The sequence below is a fragment of the Diabrotica virgifera genome, chromosome 10 (assembly GCF_917563875.1).
Source record: "Diabrotica virgifera virgifera chromosome 10, PGI_DIABVI_V3a".
NCBI lineage: Eukaryota > Metazoa > Arthropoda > Insecta > Coleoptera > Chrysomelidae > Diabrotica > Diabrotica virgifera.
In genome coordinates, this window is record NC_065452.1 from 154,235,908 (window position 1) to 154,259,281 (window position 23,374).

Consider the following 23,374-nt stretch of genomic DNA (forward strand, 5'->3'; position numbering starts at 1 on the left):
TGCCAGTAACAGAAAATGACGAATATAATATATTATAATTATTATGAAGAGTTAATTTGGTATGAGAAATATGTTTATTACATGGGATATTATTATGCATTAAGTTCACTTAATTTTCCTAACTATCGTGTTTATTGGCTTGAATTTGTCTGTCTGTGCTTTAAGTTTCGTGTCAGGTATATATTTTTATATTTCAACAATTTTTTCTTTAGTTTTGGATCTTGTTAGGGAGAAAATTTTCCCTTTCCGTAGATCCTCCACTGGTACAGCGGGATATAAAATATTATAACACAAGGATCTTGTGTTACCCAGAGTCCATACTTTAAAAATTTACATAATAAATACTTGTACAGTAAAATATCATCTAGTCTTTATGTCCATTCTATTGAAAATTAAAACTAATAAAATTGTACACATTTTTAAATTTTAATCTGCCGTGCCGGAATGTATGCAACCACACTGTCTTTTATTTGTCAAGCTACCTCTATCTAAGATTGTGCTTCAAAAAGAGACAGATAACTCCATGCAAAGCGGTTGAAATTTTGTAACCTTACCTTTAAGTTTTGTATTTAAGGGTTAGTTTATGTTTTCATTTGTGTATTATTTAATTTTTTGAAACGAATAAAACTTCCAAACTTTTAGTAATTTATTCCTGAAATTGGTGTTAGTTTTTATGTTCTTTTACATTTGCTTGTTCAACTCAAATTAGATGTTTTAAGTTTAAAATTTATAAAAAATATAAGGATGAGCCTCACGTAAGTAAAATTATTTATTAATATTGCCTTAAATATTGATCTACTAGCCAAACTTGCTCTAAGAAAATTAATTTTAGTAGATATTGTTGAATTAAAAATAATAAATAAACATTTGAATAATAGGTTCTCACACAATCAAATTGTGGACATGTCTTTTTTTATATAATATAAGACATAATTAGTATGGTATGACTCTAAATACTTATCTTTAAAAGAGTTGACAAGAATATATAGACAACTATCTGAATTGCAAAAGCTTCTCCGAAGAATGAATTCAAATTTGCACTAAATTCTTAGATATGATATAGTTGTTCCATTTTATCTTTTCCCACACGTCATGAATCATTTTCAAACAAGTTAAATCAAAACAATGGTTGTGTTCGGACGACCATAGTGGCTGACTGCCAGCAGAAATCGGCTGAGTGGTTGTATCCAGCAGTGATAGGGAAAGCTTAGTAAATCTCTCAGCGGCTGACTTCCAGCGGTGTCGTCTAAACGCTACCATTGGCTCAGCTGTCCAGCCGCTGTAGTCGTCCGAACACACCCAGTAACTGGAATGTATGTTGTGGTAGGTCAATGTGTACTTCTACTTTTTGTATAGACATGACTCTGTCTGTTTTTTCAATGTGCCTCTAGTGAGTTGTCGTTCCATCATTTTCGTGGTCTTCCCACTGATCGTCTTCCTATTGGGGAACCATCTCTCGCTGTCTTTACTACTTTATTTGTTGTCATTTGGCTTATGTGGTCATTCCATTCTATTATTCTGTTTCTTATCCAGTTATTAATGTTATACACCTTGCATCTCCGTCGTATATCTGTACTTCTAGCTCTATCCCATAGAGTCTTAGTACCATCGATTTTTCGAAGGGTTTTCATCTCCACTGTTTCGAGCAATTTTTTTGTCCTCTCTGTGTCAGGTCGTGTTTCTGCAACGTATGTCATTATTGGTCTAATGACTGTTTTGTAAATTCTGCCTTTCATTTCTTTGGCATTCTGCCAATGTGTACTTAATATCATTAATAATCATCCAAATTTCCTGTTTATTTATTCCTATATTCTTTTTAAGGGGCTATCCTAGTGTATAAGTACGAAATCCATATAATTTTTTTGGGAATTTCTAAAATAAAAATTACTGTACCAATTGCTTTGAAAATTTGCATGAGTATTTATTATAAAAAGAAGTACATGTAAAACAATTTTCATAAAAAAATATTAAAAATTGAACAATTTATGCCCCATTTACTGGCACCGTGAAAATAAAAACGTGGCCCCACTGCTGCAGTGATTGGGACTAATAGAGATCCTGAAACATAAAATTTTAAAGTGATTATTGAAATATAAGTTATTTCCTGTACCATCAACTAGGATTTTTGCAAAATATTAAAATTTGGAAAAATGACAAAGTATTGAATTTTTTTTTTAAATTAGAGAAAACATTTTCAGTTTCAAAAACCGCCAATTTGACATTTTTTATCCCATCAAAAAACCCTTAAAACCCTTAGTTGATGGTATAGAAAATAAATTATATTTCAATAATTACTTTGAAATTTTGTGTTTCAGGATCTCTATTAGGCCCAATCACTGCAGCAGTAGCAGTGGAGCTATGTTTTTATTTTCACGGTGCCAGTTGATGGCGCATAATTAATTTAATTTTCAATATTTTTCTATGAAAATTGTTTTACATGTACTTCTTTTTATAATAAATGCTCATACAAATTTTCAAAAGAATTGGTACAGTACTTTTTATTTTAGAAATTCCCAAAAAAGTTTATGAATTTCGTACTTTTACACTAGGATAGCCCCTTAATACTCCTTATCTTAGAGCTGCTCTACTTGGTGTTTTTTCCATTTTCTTTTTCTTGGTTGTTTGAAAATTTCTTGCTTAAGTGTGACTATTATTCTGTTATGTTTAAGAGTAATATTTTGACTTTTGACTATCACTATTTATGGCATAGATAAGTTACTATCAATGACATCAAAAACGTTTTTTGTGGTTTCTGAAACAAACCATTAATATGGTTAGTTGATCTAGACCTTTTTTAATTAATATTTGCAATTAAGGTTTTACTTGTAAGGTTTCTTATTTTCTGCTAATACAGTAAAACCTCGACAGAACGGACCTCTATTTAATGGACTTCGTATATAATGGACAAAAAATCAGATTAAATGTAAAAAAAATTTGAATGCAAAAAATATCTAAAAATATATCAAAAAATCGAATTCTAGAAGGAAAAACAACAGAGACAGGATCTCGGCACTGCTTTGTGCTAACACCCGATTGACTACTATAATTGTTGGTAAATCTCGTAAACTAGTGTTGTCAAAGATATAATCATCAAAAGGCATCATCTGCCAGTTTCATATTATAACTCTAATAGGGCATGGTTCACCAGAGATATTTTCAAAAATTAGTTTTTAAAGGATTTGTATCTGCAGTGAGAAAATTTCAAGAGAAGAAACTGGTAATACTGCCTAAAGAGGTGAAAGATTTATTGATTTTAGACAAAGCTCCTGCTAATCCCCCTGAAAGTATTCTAAATTCAGAAGATGGCAACTTTAATTGTATGTTTTGCCAAAAAATACATCGCTTATTCAACCCATGAATCAGTGAATAATTTTGTCAACCAAATGAGTATATTACAGAAAGTTTTTAGATGAAGTAGGAAAGTAAAAAAGTAGCAAACAACTATAGTGAATGTATTCGTATATATTCTGTAGCGAGCTATATTCTTTTTTAACTTACAGATTTGTACACTGTAACTAAATAGAGTACCTACATAATTTCAAAAAAAATTTGATTGATTTTAAACCTATTTTTATACAACAGACTTTCGGCTTTAACGGACATCCAGTCCCCCCGTTATATCGAGGTTTTACTGTATGCTGCTTATGTAACATTAAACAAAATATGCAATTTTTAAATTTTATTTTCTTGATATTTGCAGGATCTGGATGAGGGTATATCCCATCATTGGTCCAAAAGAACAACATGTAGGGGAACATGTAGTGAAAGAAGTAATGGATATCTGTAAGAAACATATTACAGATGTTCTACAAATGTACAGACCCTACACTAGAGAGGCTTTTATACTCTGGAGAGACACTTGTTATTGCAAGGAAATAGTTGAGGATGATGAGATGTGCAATTTTGTTCATACTTTGAGTAGAAGAATGGTATAGTCATAACTATATTTGATATTATTTTTAGATATTTATTTAGATATATATTTTGGTATATTACAGTGTAATACATGATTACATTACATGGATGTCAATATATTTTGCTTCATTATGAAACCCTGGTACTTAATTGCTTCTATTTGATTCATTTCAACTGCTTTTATAAGTGTCCTCTTCATATTTGTTCATTTGAATTTTGAATACACGAAGATATTAAAAAAACATTGCAGGCTTATCCAAACCAGTGTGTGCTTACCTTTAAACTAGCCGACTCTGCACTCAGCTCCAAATTTTTTATTTGTTTATCTACTTATATCGTTCTATTATCTGTTCTTTTTTAGAATTTGTGTGCAAATCAGACTTGGGATACGATTTGCAACTTTCTAGTATACGAATACCATGGAAAACGAGATGAATTGAAGAATATAATTAGGTTTAATTCAAAACTTGATATCTTAATTGAGCGCATATGGGATTTTTACTCATTAGAGCGACTGTTTCTGGTAAAAACCTTAAGACATATCTTAGAAAATGCTGATAATAAATTTGATAGGCACTATAAAAAGTTTCAAGCATTTCTAAGTGCTGTTGATATGTCTAAATTGTGGAAGATGTCTGTCCAATCATTTAAAGAACTGACCAAAGAAATCAGTAAGCAATCATGTCATTTAGTTACAGAAGATCTTTTGAAGGAATGGATTCATAGAAATAACAGGGAACAAGTAGAAATGGTGTTTATATTGATGGATATATTACCTCGTTATAAATTGGTGCAAGGAGATATCGAAAAATTCCTTTCTATTTGTATCAGACATTTTTTTGGTAGAGCTCCTTTGTATCCAGATTCATTAAAAATATCTAGAAAAGATGATTTATTGGAAATAAAAAATGCAGAAATTGTTTTGGTTTTAGCCCTGTTTGAGAAGGTTTGGTAAGTACTATTATCATAATTTTATTATTTTCCAATATCCAATACACTTAATTTTTAGGAGAACACCAGAACTATGGAAAAAATTTGAACCATCTCTGGAAGAAATGTTGGATTTTCTCAAAAGACCAGGAAACGATGATATTGTTTTTTATACGTGGTCATTATTCAAATTTACTACTAGAGAGAATACAGATAGAGAAAAAAGAGGTATTCTTGTAGATATTGAACAAGTTTTAAAGAAAAACGTTTTTAAATCCCTCTACAAGGTCATGAAACATAAGATGTTTCAGGTAAGAACTTATTTTTTATGATACATATCAACATATTATTACGTCTTTACTTATTTATTTATTAACATTATTTTAATTGAAAACACTAAATTATTAGTCTTTAATTTTAATTTGTTTACACTTATTTATATTAAATTTATATACAGTTATGTTGTACAATTTATTTTCGACATTTATAATCGCGACATCAAGATAATAACTTAGTCTATTTTATTATACTATTTTGTTTGTTTTTGTTTCCTATTAGGCCATGATCTATCTGATTTTTTACTATTCCATTGAGGGGGGGGGGATAGTCCATGCTACCTAATGAATTATGGTAAAAACTTGTGCTAGCTATTTTCATTTTCTTCTGTAGCAAATTCGATAACTGTTTCCCATTTTCATTTGATTATTTATGCAAACTTCGTCGCCCTGTTATTCTTCTATATATTTCCATTTTCCGACTTTCTCATTCATGTCCCCAATGATTATTTTACATCGTATTTCTGTACATTCCCTTTTAGGGTGCTTAGCTTTTTGAAAAACTCTGTTTTGGTTTCCACATCTTTATCTTCAGTGGGCGCATGTACGTTAATATTATCTTTCTATATTTTCCTGTTACCCATAGATTTAAGAAGGTGTTTTCATTAATCTAAGCTGTTACCCCAAATCTTCTAACCAATCCCACTACAAAATATCTCTTTATCCCCCACTCTTGAACATGGTTCTTTCTTATTTTTATAATTTCATTCCCAGTTGTTTATTTTCGTTTGTTGTTCTTGTTTGTTTCATTTTCAATTCGTATTCGTAGTCATATTCCTCTAGTCTTCTAGTTCTACTAGACCCTTGGCAATTTTACTCTGCTATTTTCTTTTAGTTGTTGTTTTTCTTCATCCCATGTCCATTCCTTCCCGTCAGCTTCTTATAGCTTATTTTTGTCTATTTTCCTTTACTTTTTTGTTTCTTTGCTATTTTAACTATTCCTTTCTGTATTTCCTTTTCTTTTGATGTCAGATCTTTATGGTGCTTCAACTTACTTTTTATTTAATATCCAATTTTCTCCGTTAAGGTTTCTGTTTCTATGGCGTACGAGTATAGTTTTCCCCTATTTTTGTTGCGTTCCTCAGTTTTATTTGCGCATGTACTTCTTGTGATATGAATGCTTCCATGTTGAATTTTCTAATTTGTAATTATTCCCCAATCATTTGAAGTTTATTACGAAGTGAAAATCAACCAACTGTAACTATTGTTATCACTTGCAAGACCGTATCCCCATATAAATATATATAGTATTTCAAGGAATACACATTTTAAGTTAAAATTGATAGGCTTATTTGTAGATATAAAATATAAATATTTCTTTGTTACAGGGAACTAAAGCTGAAATCCTAATGGCGGACGCTGTAAACTTTTTACTGAATCAGAGTAAAGACATCTATAGTGATTATCAAGCTATTTACGAACAAGAAGGAATTCCCGAAATACTATCGGTCCTTGTACAAGTAAAAGGAGTAGCGAATGTTGAAATATTTCAATCAATTTATAAATCTGCGTTGGATTGTTTCCCATACATGTATGAACCATTTTTGGAGCTTTCCAAGTCTTTATTATCTAGTCCAGAGAAATGTGCATCGGTGAGTAAATTAAACATGTAAATATAATCATTATTTAATTTTTTTTTCTTTAAAATTAGATATTCTAATAATTTCAGTTCTCTTTTGCTCATTTTATTGAAGTTTGTTCGTGCTTTTTCTATTCGTATTTTGATTTCTTTGGACTAATCGTATGTGTGATTACTTATTGTGCCAAGGTAGTTGTAGTTTTGTACTTGTTTTCATTATTATTTTCAGATTTTGATATCTTCATAAATTTAGTTTTCTTGATGTTTATTGATAGCCCATGTTGTTTTCCATATTCAACTTCTTGTTCATTATTCATTGGAGGTCATGAAGGTTGTCCTTCATTATAACATAGACGGTTTTGCAATGTTGTATGACCTCTCTCACCACCTTACAAAGACAAATGCTTCTAAATATGACAGGAGCCTTGAATACCATAGGAAAGGTATCTTTAGAGACTATCACAAGTCTCTATGACCATCTTTATGACCATCCTGTGACTTAAAGCAAACAATATTGGAGACATAATTGTGTATTCAATAGTCACACAAATACCACTGGGACTATACCTGAGGAATCCATCTTTTAGATGAACTCAGATAGGACACCAGAAGTAATTTTCACTGAGACGATTAACACAGTTATGCGATCTAGAGGACAAAAGTAGGGTGCCTAGAGTAAGTGTATCAGGAATCTTTGGGTAAACATGTAATTATAACAAATTTTACCCTCTAGATCAATATACCGGGTGTCCACTTATATTTTCCCCCATTTTAACTGCCTATAACTTCTAAACGACTCAAGATAGAAATATGCGGTTTTCGCTGAAATGTTTTATTTTAGTAAGTTTTGTTTGAATAGATTGAATTTTTTTATATCGCTTTTAAATAAAAAATGGCGGATTTAAAAAAAAAACGTTGTTGACTTTTTTTATTGAAACACCCAGTATTTTTTTTTTGTAAATTGAAAGAACGGTCGTTTACCTATCCAGCGATATAAAGTTTTTTAAAATCGGTTGTCAAATGACTGAGCAATTGATTTTTAAAATGAGAGATGCAATGTGGAAATCACATAACATAATATTAATTTGCTTAGTTATGTGATATCCACGTTGCACCTCTCATTTTAAAAATTAATTACTCAGTCATTTGACAACCGATTATAAAAACTTTATATCTCTGGATAGGTGAATGACCGTTCTTTCAATTTCCAAAAAAGATATACCGGGTGTTCCATTAAAAAAAAGTCAACAAAGTTTTTTTCAAAAATCCGCCATTTTTTTCGTACTTGAAAGCGATATAAAAAACTCAATCCATTCAGACAAAACTTTTACTAAAATATTTCAGCGAAAACCGCATATTTCTATCTTGAGCCGTTTAGAAGTTATAGGCAGTTAAAATGGAGGAACATATTAGTGGACACCCGGTATAACTGTGTTCTAGGCCAGTGGTCGGCAAACGTTTTAGCCAAAGAGCCAAATATGAACATTACAACAATTTAAAAAAAAAATTGGGAGCCAAATCTGCTTGTTAAGCAAACTTTTATTACACTAAATAAAACTGAAGAGTCCAGTCGGTTAAGATAGTGAAAAATGCTCCCAACGATATTTCAAAAAAACCACATGTTCTATATCAAAAAGTATTCGACCAAAAAAAGTTTTTAAACCTCTGGCCCCATCCATAACCCCCCAAAAAATTAAAATATGTTTTTTCGTTTTTTGGCGATATCTTCGTTTCTAATCAGCGTATAAACTTCTATTTTCGTTCGTTTTGTAAGGTTTTATTTACTACAACACTGTATTTTTTACAAAATTTTTGGCGCAAAATCCATTTTTTTTTAAATATTGATATGCAGAACCGAAAAGGGAAAGAACAGCAAACGTGAGCCTTTTAAGCTCATCATAAGAATCAGCAATACTATTCCAAGCGTTGAAAATGATCATGTCTTCCTTCTCCAGGTGATTCAAAGCAAACCACTTGTTTTGTGAACATTTTTTTCTTCTCCAATATTTAAAATACAACACAAAGACGTTCGAATTTAGAGCTCCATACTTCCTTGTTCTTAAATCCAGAAATTTTATTTCAAAGCTATTAAATGCCAATTTCAAAAGGAGAAAATTTCAACTCGGTTATCGTAGTATTAAGAGATTTTTGACAAATAGTGTAAGTTTGATTAAAGCTAATTTATCAGAATAAGATGTAGATAATGTTTTTTCTACTAAGTTTTTTTCAATGAAAATATGATTGCGGTTTCCGTGGATATTTGTGCCAGAGCCGCACCTAAGGAGCCAAAGAGCCACATGCGGCTCTGGAGCCGCACTTTGCCGACCACTGTTCTAGGCTGAAGTTTTTGCTTTGGTGCCCTGCTCAATACTTTGTGTATTGTAATTTTCCACTATCTTGTGGATAAATATTAAAGAATTTTTAATAAATTCATATACTTACCTACATACGACAGAAGTGTTTACTTCATTGTCATTCTATGTTGACTTATCAAAGGTGTACAGCGAACTACCCTTTTTAAAGTTTTAAAATTTCTCTTTAGTTTATAGAAGGAGCCTCTGGCTCTTAAGTTTTAGCCCATTTCAACACACATGTCGGTCACCCTGTTTATAAGTCGTTGTAACTCCTTTTCATTGGAATCAATCATATTATTATAAGGCATTGTTAATAATAAATATACTGTAGTTTTTGTCTTTATAAAAGTTTTGTTTTAGGTACATTCCATGTCAAATCACTCAGGCAAAAAATTTTGGATCTCCGATTTGTCTGAAAATTGGTATATAGCTTCTGCGGGACGTAAAAATAAGATATTTAAGGTCAAAAAATCTTCTTCTTCTTTTTTTCTCAAAATGTTATTTTATGCGATTTTACAGTGATTTGGTGTTTATTTAAACAACTTTGCATTTTTTGTCGTAAAGTATCAATGAAAAACAATATTTTAATAGAATGGACTCAAAAATGTCATTAAATGGCATTATAACAAGTTATTTTGAATCAAAACAAGTATTTGATCAAATTTTATAGTGTAAAAAACGTTAAAATACCGTTTTTTACATTTTCCTCCATTCCCAAAATACATCATCGATTTGGCTGAAAATTTGCCCACAGATAGCCAAAAGATAGGACTTTAAGTGGTTAGAAGGATTTGAATTATATTACAATACCAAAAAAGTTACATGCAGTAATATCAGACTCAAAAGTATATATTAGTCCAGTCGGGATAGCATTTGACCTTGAATGCCGAGCTGCCCAAAATTTTATTTTTCTGATCTTTAGGGGAGTCAGTAGTAGCCTAAATTTAAAATTACGAATGAATTCCTCCGTTACGTTAGCCGCCATCTTGATTTTAAAGGAGAACCTCTTTTGCTCAATATCTCCGCCATTTTTAACTTTTTGACAAAAATGGTAGGAACTGAAATTGTTCCAAATAAATCGTATTTATAATTATTACAATTTCTTTTTAACAATTTTTGTCGTGAGGTCGATATTTTCGAGTTAATTATACTTACGGTAGACGCCTATATTTTTGACTATAATATTGCATGTAACTTTTTTGGTATTGTAATATAATTAAAATCCTTCTTACCACTTAAAGTCCTATGTTTTGTCTATCTGTGGGCAAACTTTCAGCCAAATCGATTATGATGTATTTTGGGAATGGAGAAAAATGTAAAAAACGGTATTTTAACGTTTTCTACACTATACAATTTGATCAAAAGCTTGTTTTGAATCAAAGTAACTTGTTATAATGCCATATAATGAAATATTTGAGTCCCTTCTATTAAAATATTATGTTTTCCATTGATACTTTACGATAGACTATGCAAATTTGTATAAATAAACACCAAATCACTGTAAAAACGCATAAAATAACATTTTGAGAAAAAAAAGAAGAAGAAGATTTTTTGACCTTACATATCTTATTTTTACGTCCCGCAGAAGCTATATACCAATTTTCAGACAAATCGGAGGTCCAAAATTTTTTTTGTTCCAAAATTGAGTGATTTGAAATGGAATGACCCATGTTTTGAAAGAAATAATTCACTATATGCGTTTCTATTTTCAGATTGTGGTATTATTGAAACGTCTTCCTACGTTTCTGACTGAAAACGCTTGGATCTCCCACGAAAATAGTTCCACATTGAAAGAAAATCTACAATTATTCACAGACAGCAAATTGTTTATGATACCTTATGGTACCCTTATTGAGAGGTTCAGATGTAGAGACACTGATTTGGTACAACTCAAGTACTCTTTTAGTTTCTTCTTACTATTGGAACAACACATAAAATCGTTACATTCTGCCTGTTTTGGCCTTACACCACCCAGTGTTTTTAAAAAACTCAAAAAGCTTGTTGTGGCAGGGTATGAGTTCATACATCATTACTTGAAGGAATATAAGGGTGACTATAAAAAAGATCCTGAACTTAGAACCCTTGTAGCTAGATTACATATAGTTCCTGCTAGATTTTGTGAAGGAGAGAAGATGGATTATGAACTTATTTTGCTATATTTTTCGATACACTCAACATTGGTCAAACAGGGTTTTCTCGATTTTATGGAAGCGTTTCCAATTGACCACAGGAAGAAATTTATGCCGGTGGTACCACATTACAATAGGGACCACAAGGATACTTTGTTCTGGCAAATTTCATCCAAAAGCTACCTCATTCAAGCCTTAAAAGAAGAAGAAATTAAAGATACGCATCCATTATTGGTGGAGTATTTGGAGTTCCTCAATTATATTGTTAAAGTGAGTAGCAATCTCTAAAATGTTTAGTAATATTATTATTTTATATTTTAACGCTTTATTTTAACATCTATTGCCATTCATTCTTTCCACGTGACCATACAATATAAGTTGTCGGGTAATATTTTATCGGTGATCTTTTCTCTTACTCCCATTTGTCGTCTAACATCTTCATTTCTGCTATGTTCCAGTTTTGATTGGATATATTTTTATATACAGTGCACGGCATTTGTGCGAGAAAGTCGAATTACTCGTTTAAAAGTATGTAGGTAGTTTACGAGGTAATTTAAACGAAAATTACGTTTTTTTTATTAATTTCGTAACACACTGTAGATTCGTAGTGATTTGACATAAAAAAAATTTTAAATGATTTTTAATATATTTACCCAATTGTTTTAATGTGTGAGTGTTATTCATGATTCTTTGGGCCAAGTATTAATTGCAACAACAATTACGTGAAATTTTATTAGGCTGGCCGTGAAAATATTCGTTCAAAAATAATTTTTCGAAAAAAATATATATTAATCTAGCTAGACTGATCCTTAATTTATTAATATTGGATAAGATATCAAAGATTGTTGGTGTGTAAAATATTAATAATAACACACAATATTCTACCTAGTTGGCTATGACTTTGACACTTAACTTGCTTAAGTTCTAGTAAACTTTGACAAGTTTCTCGTTTTGGTTGTCGTCTATCAGGAAATTGCTAATGATAAATTCTTATTGCTAATCGCACAGTTTTTTTACACTCTCCTAGCACAAAAACCATATTAATTAGTTCCTATTTAAAAAAAATTAATGTTAGTAATAGTATTAAAGCAACTGGAACAATACAAATAGTCTAATGTCAAATTTTAAGCTAGTTTAGTGTCAAAAGTCATAGCCAACTAAGTAGAATATTGTGCGTGTTTATTAATATTTTACACACCAATAATCTTAATACTTGTGCATTTTGATATCTCATCCAATATTAATAAATTAAAGATCAGTCTAGATTATTAGGTATGTTTCTTTTTCGAAAAATGATTTTTGATTGAATATTTTCATGGCCAACCTAATAAAATTTCACATAATTGTTGTTTGAATTAATGTTTGGCTTAAAGAATCACGAATAACACAAATTAAAGCAATTCGAATGCTTAAGAAATAATAAAGTACCATAAAAGAGTATTTCATTACAATACTAAAATACATGGTGTTCCATTTAAGAAAACTCAGGAAATATTCATTCAAGTTTCGACCAGCCCTGTATACTATCAAAGATTTTCTAGGCTTATGACGGTCCTGAATGCAATCTAAATGGTTTAAAAACATTAATAAGAAAAGGCTTTTCCCCCTTTTTGTTTATTTGTTGCTACCTGGCAGCAAGGGTAATAAATTAAAATATTTTTAACACGTCGTGTCTCATAGAGAATACAATTATCTTTATTTTATTTCATTACGACTTTGCTCCAAAATGAATCTTTTTAAAGTTATAAGCAACGAAAGTAGAAAAAAAAAACGATGTTTTTAGTATTTTTTGAATATTTTTATTAATGTTCCGGACTTAATTGAGAAGGAGAATAAGCCAATTATTCTTACTGAAGTTATCATATCTCACATTTAGACGTTTTTTCACAGATCCGCCCTGGTCTACAATAAAGCATTCACATTTCAGGAATTTCTGACCATTTCCTAATTGAAAATCCGATGTAGAAAATATTCAGAGAAAAACATTCCACGAGAAAGTATATTCAGAACCATAAAGAGTAGGGCATAAATAATCTGAGTTTTATTTCAAATGACAGTACTTATTTAACAAAAGGTATTTTGAGAGCTGCCATGTTTTATGCATTTTGTCTAGACTGATAGACCCGACACATCAGGCATCCGAGTTTTTATTACCCCGGTTTTTATTCTCGATAATATTATGGGTACTTAAGGGGTGTAAGTGTAATTAGGGTAAACTCATTTATTTAATTGAAGCAAATTAAATTTGCGGAAGAAGCTGATGACGCATACTAATGTATTGATCGTTATTTAAAAGAGTCCAATATATTAAACCCCGTACACACGAGGGCGTTAGACGCCGCGTTTGCCTAACGCCGCGTTTCAAGTTGCCAAGGAACAAACAATGGTATCGTACATATGCAAGAGTGCGTTTAACAGGTAAACCGCGGCGTTAAGCGCTCATGTGTACGGGGTCTTAGTTATACTGTCTGGACTTACAATTCTAACACCTGATACCGAGTTGTTGAAAAATGAATTGTAGTAAAATTTATTTGTTTGGGACGTATATTTTAAGTAAAGTAACATCTACCAACTAAAAAGCATTAAATAAATCAAACAGAAATATATAGGGTGAGGCAGATAAACGGCCTATTAGAAATATCTCGAGAATTAAAAACAACAGAATCATGAAAATTGGAATGAAGGGATTTTGAAGAGCGATCTATTTAATGAAAATATTTTCATCTATTTGCTACTTCCGGTTATACCGGAAGTTACTTATAACTTCGTTTTTTTTTAAATGGGACACCCTATATATTTTACATTTTTGGATTCTGCTCGATGTCTTATTTCTTACAATATGAGGTTTTGTAATGTTAAATAGGGTAGTTTAAAAGATAATTCCGTTTTTTAATTAATTTCGTAGCAACTTTCACACCCTGTAGAATTGTAGTAGTTTGACAACAAAAACTCTATTTATGTTCAAATGATTTCTAATGTAGTCTACTATCGTTAAAAAATATTAGTATAGCTAAATATTGAATTTTAGTATACAGGGTTGGTCGAAACTCGGAATAAGTATTTTCTGAGTTTCCTTAAATGGGACACCCTGTATTTTAGTATTGTAATGAAATGATATTTTATGGTATTTTTTTATTTCTTAAGCATTCTCTATACCTAACTGCTTTATTTTGTGCTTAATTGTTAATTGCATCAACAATCTTAACTACGTAGACGTAGGTATTTTGATAGCTCAACCATTATTGGTAATTTTAAGGATCAGTCTAGATTAATATGTATTTATTGCAGAAAAATTATTTGTGATTGAATATTTTCACGGCCAACCTAATAAAATTTCACGTATTTTTTGTTGCAATTAATGTTTGGCTTAAATCACCAATAACTCACAAATTAAAGCAGTTAGGTATATGAAATGCTTAAGAAATAAAAAAGTACCATAAAATATCATTTCATTACAATACTAAAATACAGGGTATAGGGTATTTAAGAAAACTCAGAAAATACTCATTATGAGTTTTGACCAACCCTGTATACTAAAATAAAAAATTTAGCTATACTAACAATTCTTAACAATAGTAGACTATACTCAAAATCATTTGAACATAAATAGAGTTTTTGATGTCAAACTACTACAATTCTACAGGGTATGAATGTTGCTACGAAATTAAGAAAAAAAACGTAATTATCTTTTAAACTACCCTTATAACATTACTAAACCTTATATTTTAACAACGAAGACATCGAGAAGAATCCCTAAATGTAAAAATATACAGGGTTTCTCATTACAAAAAAACGAAGTTATAAGTAACTTCCGGTATAACCGGAAGTAGCAAATAGATGAAAATATTTTCATTAAATAGGTCAGTCTTCAAAACCCCTTCATTCCAATTTTCATGATTCTGTTGCCTTTAGTTCTCAAGACATTTCTAATAGGCCGTTTATCTGCCTCACCCTGCATACAATATACTGGGTGCGGTATTAGTGCGAGGATGTCCAATTACTCGTTTGTCGTAAGAGATACGAAAAAAATTATTTAGGTAAAAGTTGGGGCATAGATATAACTATAATTTAAAAATATTTTCGAATACCATATTGACCCATATTGACAAGGTGCCACAAACTTATGTTTTTTTAATGGAACACCCTGTGTATTGACATTTTTTGATTCTCCTCGATGTTTTCTTTCTTGAAATATGGGGTTTTGTAATGTTACACGAGGTGGTTTAAAAGATAATTGCGTTTTTTATTAATTTCGTAGGAACATTCGCACCCTGTAGAATGGCAGCGATTGAACATCAACAAATCTATTTATTTTCAAATAATTTTTAATATAGTCTATTGTTATTAAAAACCGATTATATATATATATATATATATATTGTTATTAAAAATGATTAATACAGCGAAATGTTTAATTCTGGTATACAGAGTTGGTCGAAACTCGGAATGAGTATTTCTGAGTTTTCTTAAATGGAACCAATTTTAGTACATATTGTAATAAAATGCTATTTTATGGTACTTTTTTATTTCTTAAGCATCCCCTATATCTAACTGCTTTATGAATTATTCGTGATTCTTTAAGCCGAACAGTAATTGCAACAAAAATTACGAGAAATTTTGTTAGGTTGGCCATGAAAATATTCTATCAAAAATAATTTTTCGAAAAAAATATTCTACCTATTAGTTGGTTGTGATTTTGACAATAAATTTGCTTAAAAGTTTGTCATTATACTATTTTTATAGTTCCAGTTTTCTTTAGCTTCTCTGCATTTTTTTGTAATGATTTTATTGATTCGTTTGTATTCTACTCGGTTTGTTTTATGTTTTCGCCTTACATTCATGAGGTCCAAGATCTCTTGCGTTATCCATTCTTGTTTTCTGTTGTTCTTCATGAACTCGATGTCTTCTTCTTGTATCTTTGTTATTTTCGTTTTTAGAGCAGTCCATGTTACTTCAACGTCTGTCTGTACCGAGTTCTCTATCGTTTCTATTTCTTTTTCAACCTTGATACTTATTTCTTGCTTCCTTTCAAGGTTCTTCAGTTGTGAGATGTCTATGTATTTTTCTTGTCACTTTGTCCTTTTTAGATTTGTGGATTGTATGTACTTCTAAGTTGTTATTGAGCAAAATTAAGTCAATTTGATTCCTAGCAATTCTATCTTCCCTTTTTACAGGTGATTTCCAAGTGTATAACTTTCTAGGAAGTTGTTTGAAGAAGGTACTGGCTATTAACAGGCTGTTTTCCACACAGAATTGTAGAGAACAACCTCTATATCTCTCCCCTATTGTTCCTAGTACCTAGACCGTATGCTCCTCTGTTGTTTCCTTTCAGTACCACGACCAATTTTGGCGTTAAACTCACCCATGATCATCGTTATCTCATCTTTTTTGTCAGTGGCAATATTTCATCCATGTTGTTGTTGTTTTTTTTCTTTTATGGCCTTTGGGAATCCATGTTGTTATACAATTTTTTTTTGTAAATCCATGTAGTTATACAATTTTTCGAATTTAGTGTCTACAATTTCGAAACTATACTATATTCCAAATTTATCATTAATAATTTTATAAAAACGTTTTTCTATTTTTTATTTCAGAATGGTCGATATGCCATGGAGGTACAGTTACCTGGAGTATGGTTTATTATATATTCGCCTTACCTGTTTCATGAACGATGGAACTACAAGGACCGCAGAGAAAAAGTAACCATCAGTAGATTGTGTTGCTCTGTATTGGTAGAAGTTTTACAAAAACAGCTTATTACAAAGGATAGAGAGTCGGATATCATTTTCGACTACGTTTTAGATATCTTTTTCACTGACAGTAGCGTTGCAACCCGTTTGTTGAGGATTATTACAAAAGAAAGATCAAATATTCAAAACGCAATGCTTCAAGAAATCAACTGGAATGATGGGCCTGGTGAGGAATATTTAGAATGTCTGAAGCTGCACATAGTCCTTGCGTTTTTGTTGTACAAACATAAATCAGCAGTAGAGCATAAGAAAAATTATTTAGATGAGAATGTGGGAGACTTTGCAAAGGCAGTCATTTCATACATTGTTAATCCCTTCTCTCTACCTTTGAGATCGTTGTCGTGCAAATTTTTGGAACTAATTGCGAAGGTATGTAATAATTTATACATTTTTAATTATCCATACATAAAAAAGTGAACACACAGTATGCATTTTACTTCTAACGAACAGTTGACAAAACAAACGTACAAAAGTGAACCTTGGACATCCTTCTTTCCTTCTGAATTTGATACCGTCCGTTTTATCGATTAGCATTTCAGTCCATGCGTTAAAATGGCATCATCGTTTCAAAAACGATTTAGATAACTTTTATTCACAATCCAAGACCCTAAGACGTGACACCTAAAGAAAGACTGAAATACGTAGCAGCGAAGTAGGCGGATCCTCAATGCCAATTTTACGTCTCTGTTACATAATACCTTGGTCATCCTTCTAAAAGCGGCTCTGGCCTGCTCTATTCTGGAGCTAATTTCACCGGGACTTTCTTCGTTACAATTTAACTGATATCCAAGGTAAACAATTTGATCAACTTGCTCAAGTTTGGTACTATTTACATATTAGTCCAGAGAAATAAGGTTTTTGTCGGAACACTTGAGCAGCCAGGTGGCAAATGGGTTTTTTGGGTACTATAAACCTAATACATTATAAATACAAAAATGCCTATCACAGTTCGGACGAGAATTTTAGTTGTTAACAGATAAGTGTCAAAAATGGCACTTTTTTCGTTTAAATCGCTACAGGTAAAAATAGGGTAATTAAATATCTTATTTATAATATTCTTCTTTTTATAGATGAGCCAAGGTTTAAAATGGCACTTTTTGAATTTTGGTCCGATCATTTGTTGCTTCGCTAATTGCAAAATAAGACTCAAATTTCGAAAATAAAAAATTTGCTATAACTTTTGCGAAAATGAACTTAAGACTTTAATATTGCACGAAAAGTTGAGACAACCAGTACATATCATGCACAAAAAAATTCAAGACGATTCGTCAATTAGTTTAAATTTTATTCAATTTGTTTATCCCAAATAGCTTTTTTTTGCAATATTATTGTTCAGAAAATAATAACGATACAGCAATTCTGTGGAAACTACATGAAAGAAGAACACTTTTGATTTCAAAGAATTTTAAAAAATCAATCAAAAGTCATTTTTATCATTCCGAAAACATTTTAATAAAGTACAGTCATTTTTGGCTTAAAAACAATTTGAATAGATTTGTTAATATTGACTGTCGAGTAAATCTACTTTAGGATTTCAAAAGCTGGTATTTTTACACGAACTTTAAAAAAAACTTTTCGCCTAGGTTAAATGCGGTCATTCGTAATCAGAGAATTACAAGCAGAAAGCTATGAACACAACCTACCAACGATAGCACTATTCATCGACTTCCAACAAGCATACGATAGAATAAAGAGGAAGAAATTAAAAGAGGCGCTTGAGGAATTGGGAGTTAGCAGAAAGTTACGTAACATGATACATCTTACTCAGGAGAATACAGAAAACAGAGTCAAAATAAACAATCAATCATCAGAAAAATTTATAGTAAACGAAGGATTAAGACATCTTTACTCTTCAACTTATGCCTAGAAAAAATAATTCGAGAAGCGAAAATCAATAGAGAAGGACTCATATATCAAAGAAGACACCAAGTTTTGGCGTTTGCGGATGATGTGGTGTTACTGGCAAGAGGAAAAAAAGAGCTACAGGAGATGTTACAGAGAATAGTAAAAGCAGCGAAGAAAATGGGACTGTATATAAATGCAACTAAAACAAAATGTATGGAGTGGACAGATGGTCAGTTTAGGAATGGACAAAAGTTTAAAGTAGAAGTAGAAGAAGGAACATCATACGAATTCGAAATGGTAGAAAGATTTACATACCTAGGAGCAATAATATCACGTAAACCTGTCATTAAAGAAGAAATACAAGCTAGAATAATGGCAGGCAATAGAAGTGTACATGCGCTTAATGTAATGTTGAAAAGCAAGTTTCTATCAAGAAGGGCAAAAGTACAGCTATACAAAACAACTATACAGCCAATAGTAACATACTGCAGTGAGACATGGACAATGACAAAAAATGAACAAAATTTACTGGAGATCTGGGAAAGGAAAATCCTAAGGAAGATATATGGAGAAAAATAAGGGACGGTTTATGGATAAGAAGATCAAATGATTAGTTAAAGCAATTATACAACCAACCTAATATAATAGGAGTGATAAAGGCTCAGAGACTTAGATGGCGAGGTCACATTGAAAGGATGCCAAACACGAGTACTCCAAAAAGGGTACTAAACTACACTATAACTTCAAGAAAGAGAAGAGGAAGGCCGAAAAATAGATGGAAGCAAGACGTCAAAAAAGATTTGGAAAGAATGGGGCTAGAGGGCCAAAAAAGAAAAATGAATAACAGGAAGGAATGGAGGAAAATCACATATCAAGCCAGAGAAGAGCACATAAATAAACGTGAAAATGAAGAAAAAAAAACTAACTTTTCAAGCCATGGGCCTCTAAGGCTTTAGTGCTATTGTATATATAATATAAATGCAGTCAAAGTTAGCCACTTGTATTATTTAATTCACAGTTACTTTTATATACATAAAATTCTCCTGTAACTGTGTTAGTTACCATACTCCTCCGAAACGGCTAGACAGATTTTTATGAAATTTTACACGAATATCCTGTAAGACTGAGAATAGGTTTTAATATATTTTTCATACTCAGAAATTATAAGTGGGTTGCCCCCTGAAATATTTTGTACTTTTTTTGGATAAAATTGTCTACCTTAAATGTATATGGTGTAGAATTAAAAAATACATACAACCCTTAATTTTCACTCTTCTATCATCAACCCCCATTTTTTAATAGCCATCTATATATTTACATCTATAAAATCCTCCTGTCACAGTGTTAGTTGCCATACTCCTCTGAGACCGCTTGACCGGTTTTTGTGAAATTATATATGAATATTCGGTAGGTCTTAGAATCGGCCGTAATCTATTTTTCATATCCCTGAGTGGTAAGGGGGGTTCCCCCTAATATTTTGTAATGTCAGATGGAGATATGTGTACATAACGTACTCTACAAGACTACGAGTACATACATACATATCAAAATCCATCAACAAGCTCCGGAGATATTAATCGCAGCATACGTCTGAAGAATCAATTTTATTTTTTGAGTGCACGGATTTTAATAATTCCCCTCCACCGATCACGGATCGATTTCGTTAGAACGTAATTTTTAAAGTTTTATTAACCACTTTATTGAAGTTCAAAGTTTACTGAAACTTTTACACATAAACTATATACCTTGAGCTTCAAAATGGCGCCTAGTTAGGTTGCTTAATTGTTATAAACAAAGTAGCTGTGAATTAAATAAAAAAGTGGCTAACTTTGACCGTAATTAACGTAGGCGAAAAGTTTTTTTTTGAAAATTCGTGTAAAAATACCTGCTTTTCAAATCCCAAAGTAGTTTTAATCTAGAGTCAATATTAACAAAGTTATTCAAATTGTTTATAAGCCAAAAATGACTCTACTTTAGTAAAATGTTTTCGGAATGATAAAAATGACTTTTTATTGATTTTTTTTTAAATTCGTTGAAAATATAACTACATATTCTTCTTTCACGTGATTTCCACAGAACTCCTATATAATTCTTATTTTCCGAACAATGACATTGCAAAAAAGCTCTTTGGGGTAAACAAATTGAATAAATTTTAAACTAATTGACGAATCGTCTTAAACTTTTTTGTGCATTATATGAACTGTTTGACTAAACTTTTGGTGCAATATGAAAGTCTAAAGGCCATTTTCGCAAAAGTTATAGCAAATTTTTTATTTTCGAAATTTTAGTTTTATTTTGAAATTTCCGAAGCAACAAATGATCAGACCAAAATTCAAAAACTGACATTTTTAACCTTTGCTCATTTATTAAAAGAAGAATACTATAAATAAGATATTTAATTACACCGTATTTTTACCTATGGCGATTTAAACGAAAAAACTGCCATTTTTGACACTTATTTGTTAATAACTAAAATTCTCGTCCGAACTGTGACGGGCATTTTTGTATTTATAACGCATTAGGTATATAGTACCCAAAAAACCTATTTGCAACCTGGCTGCTCAAGTATCCCGAACATGGTATATTTTTGCCTTATTTAACTGGCGTATATATAGGCAGTTTTATATTCTGTTGTTTACTTATTACGAGTATTTTGGTTTTCCGTATGTTCAGATCCAGACCTGCTTTCTCACAGCTCTCAACAACACTGTCAAGTAATGGTTGCAGATTTTCTTTAGTAAAGGCGAGGAGTACTGTGTCGTCTGCATATCACAAATTATTGGTTACTTAACCCTTCACAGTTATTTTTTCTTGCTTTTAGGATCCTGCTGTCCCTTTATTGTCGATGTTGGGATTGGACATGGACCAAGTTCAACGAATATTTCTGGAAAGACTTCGAGATGCGACTGAAGATGACGGTTTCAAATGCTTGCTTTTAGATCTTATTGGTACCTGCCTTTTTAACCAAGGTGCCATGACAGCAGCTTTTTTTAACTTTAAAAGATTTAAGAAATGGTATACTGAGAGCAGCGGTGATGAGATTACCCTAGGGCCTTGTGTTACGGATTTTATGATAGAAAGTTTGTTAAACTTAAAGAATTCTAAGGTAAGTGTATTTACTTTCTTTATTTTAATTTAGTTTAAACTTTATGTTATCTTTAAACTTAATAAACAAAGTCCACTATGAATTGTTTAAAAACTTCTTCTTCTTCTTCTAGTCTCGACTCCACTAATGAAGGTTGGCTATAGCCATTGCAAATTCGCGTCATGCAAATTCATAGCCATCTGCTTTTCTTAAAAGCGTCTGTGTGTTTAACCCGGTCCAATTTTTTTAGCCAAGATATTTGTCGTCTACCAGGACCCCTTTTTTCTTCGAAATATGCTGTCTTTCTCCTTTTTTAAAAGTTTGTGTCTCTTTCCATTCTTGCAACACCTGTGTTATTAATTCCTGCTTCTTTTAGTATTTGCATCATCTTGGCGTGCTGTACTTGATCACACGCTTTCTCGTAAATAACCAGGCATGCGTATACGTCGCAATTTACGTATCTGCATCTGGGTCATTCCATATCAACTCGACACACCTAATTTCCACCCCCTCTTCAGATTTCGTTATAATTTGGAATACTCACAGTGGCTAATAAGGGAAACAAAAATACAAAATTTTAAATTCTTATCTCAAGCTGTTTCCGAAATATTTTTATGTAAAGTTTTCCAAAAAAATCAAAAACACCGCGACCATACTTTATTGGAATGGTTGTAGAAGCTGTCCTAATTGAGCTAGAATGCTGGGGAGGTGTCATTTTGCAGCATTTTAAAAGCTCTTTACAGTGATATATAGCATGATGTTATGATAAACAAGTTTTTCTCAGGCAAAAAAAATGTATTTTTTTTTAAGTTTTTTTCCAAAAAGTACATAATTCAAAATGTTCATAATATTCCTATAAATACATTATACTTTTGTTAATAACATAAAAATTTTATCATGGGATGGTGATGGGTTCAACATAAAAAAATAAATTTTACACATACAGTATGGTGCAAACGAAAGAAATAAATTCGTAATGTAGCAAGCTGGCGACTTTAAAGAAAAATCCCGAAACAGGTCGATTTTTATTTTTAAATTGTAATTTTTTGGCAATTTATATATCATACTAGTGACGTCATCCACCTAGGCGTGATGACGTAATCGATGATTTCTTTAAATGAGACTATATGTCGTGTGTTAGCTCATCTGAAAGGTTATTTAATTCTCTGTTCAGTAATATAAACAATATCATAAATATTTATATAGGGTGGCAAAAAAGTTTTTTTAATTAAATTAATTGACAAAAAAGAAGAATGTATGTAATTTATCTGTTTCTGGCAACAGTAAAATTTATTTTAAATTAAATAAATTACATGCGGTCTTCTTTTTTGTCAATTAATTCAATTAAAAAAAACTTTTTTGCCACTCTGTATAAAAAAAAGAATGCGTGTGTACTTTGTACGCACGTAAGAAGTTATACTTCTATTATATGATTTCAACGAAATTAATATA

General features: G+C 31.2%; 1 protein-coding gene across 2 annotated transcripts in view; it reads left to right on the plus strand.

Moving 5' to 3' along the window:
- LOC114325434 (nucleoporin Nup188) overlaps positions 1 to 23,374 on the plus strand; it is a 58,611-nt gene continuing 35,237 nt past the window's right edge. The window contains exons 1-8 of one of the 2 annotated variants that reach the window (XM_028273504.2): positions 1 to 59; positions 3,701 to 3,929; positions 4,277 to 4,866; positions 4,925 to 5,156; positions 6,509 to 6,772; positions 10,826 to 11,512; positions 16,837 to 17,361; positions 21,659 to 21,943. In XM_028273504.2, coding sequence (XP_028129305.1) covers positions 16 to 59; positions 3,701 to 3,929; positions 4,277 to 4,866; positions 4,925 to 5,156; positions 6,509 to 6,772; positions 10,826 to 11,512; positions 16,837 to 17,361; positions 21,659 to 21,943 — 2,856 coding nt within the window. In that variant the 5' untranslated portion in view covers positions 1 to 15. Of the gene's footprint in view, positions 60 to 500; positions 756 to 3,700; positions 3,930 to 4,276; positions 4,867 to 4,924; positions 5,157 to 6,508; positions 6,773 to 10,825; positions 11,513 to 16,836; positions 17,362 to 21,658; positions 21,944 to 23,374 lie in introns of those variants that run through there. The other variant, XM_028273505.2, reaches the window with a different exon arrangement.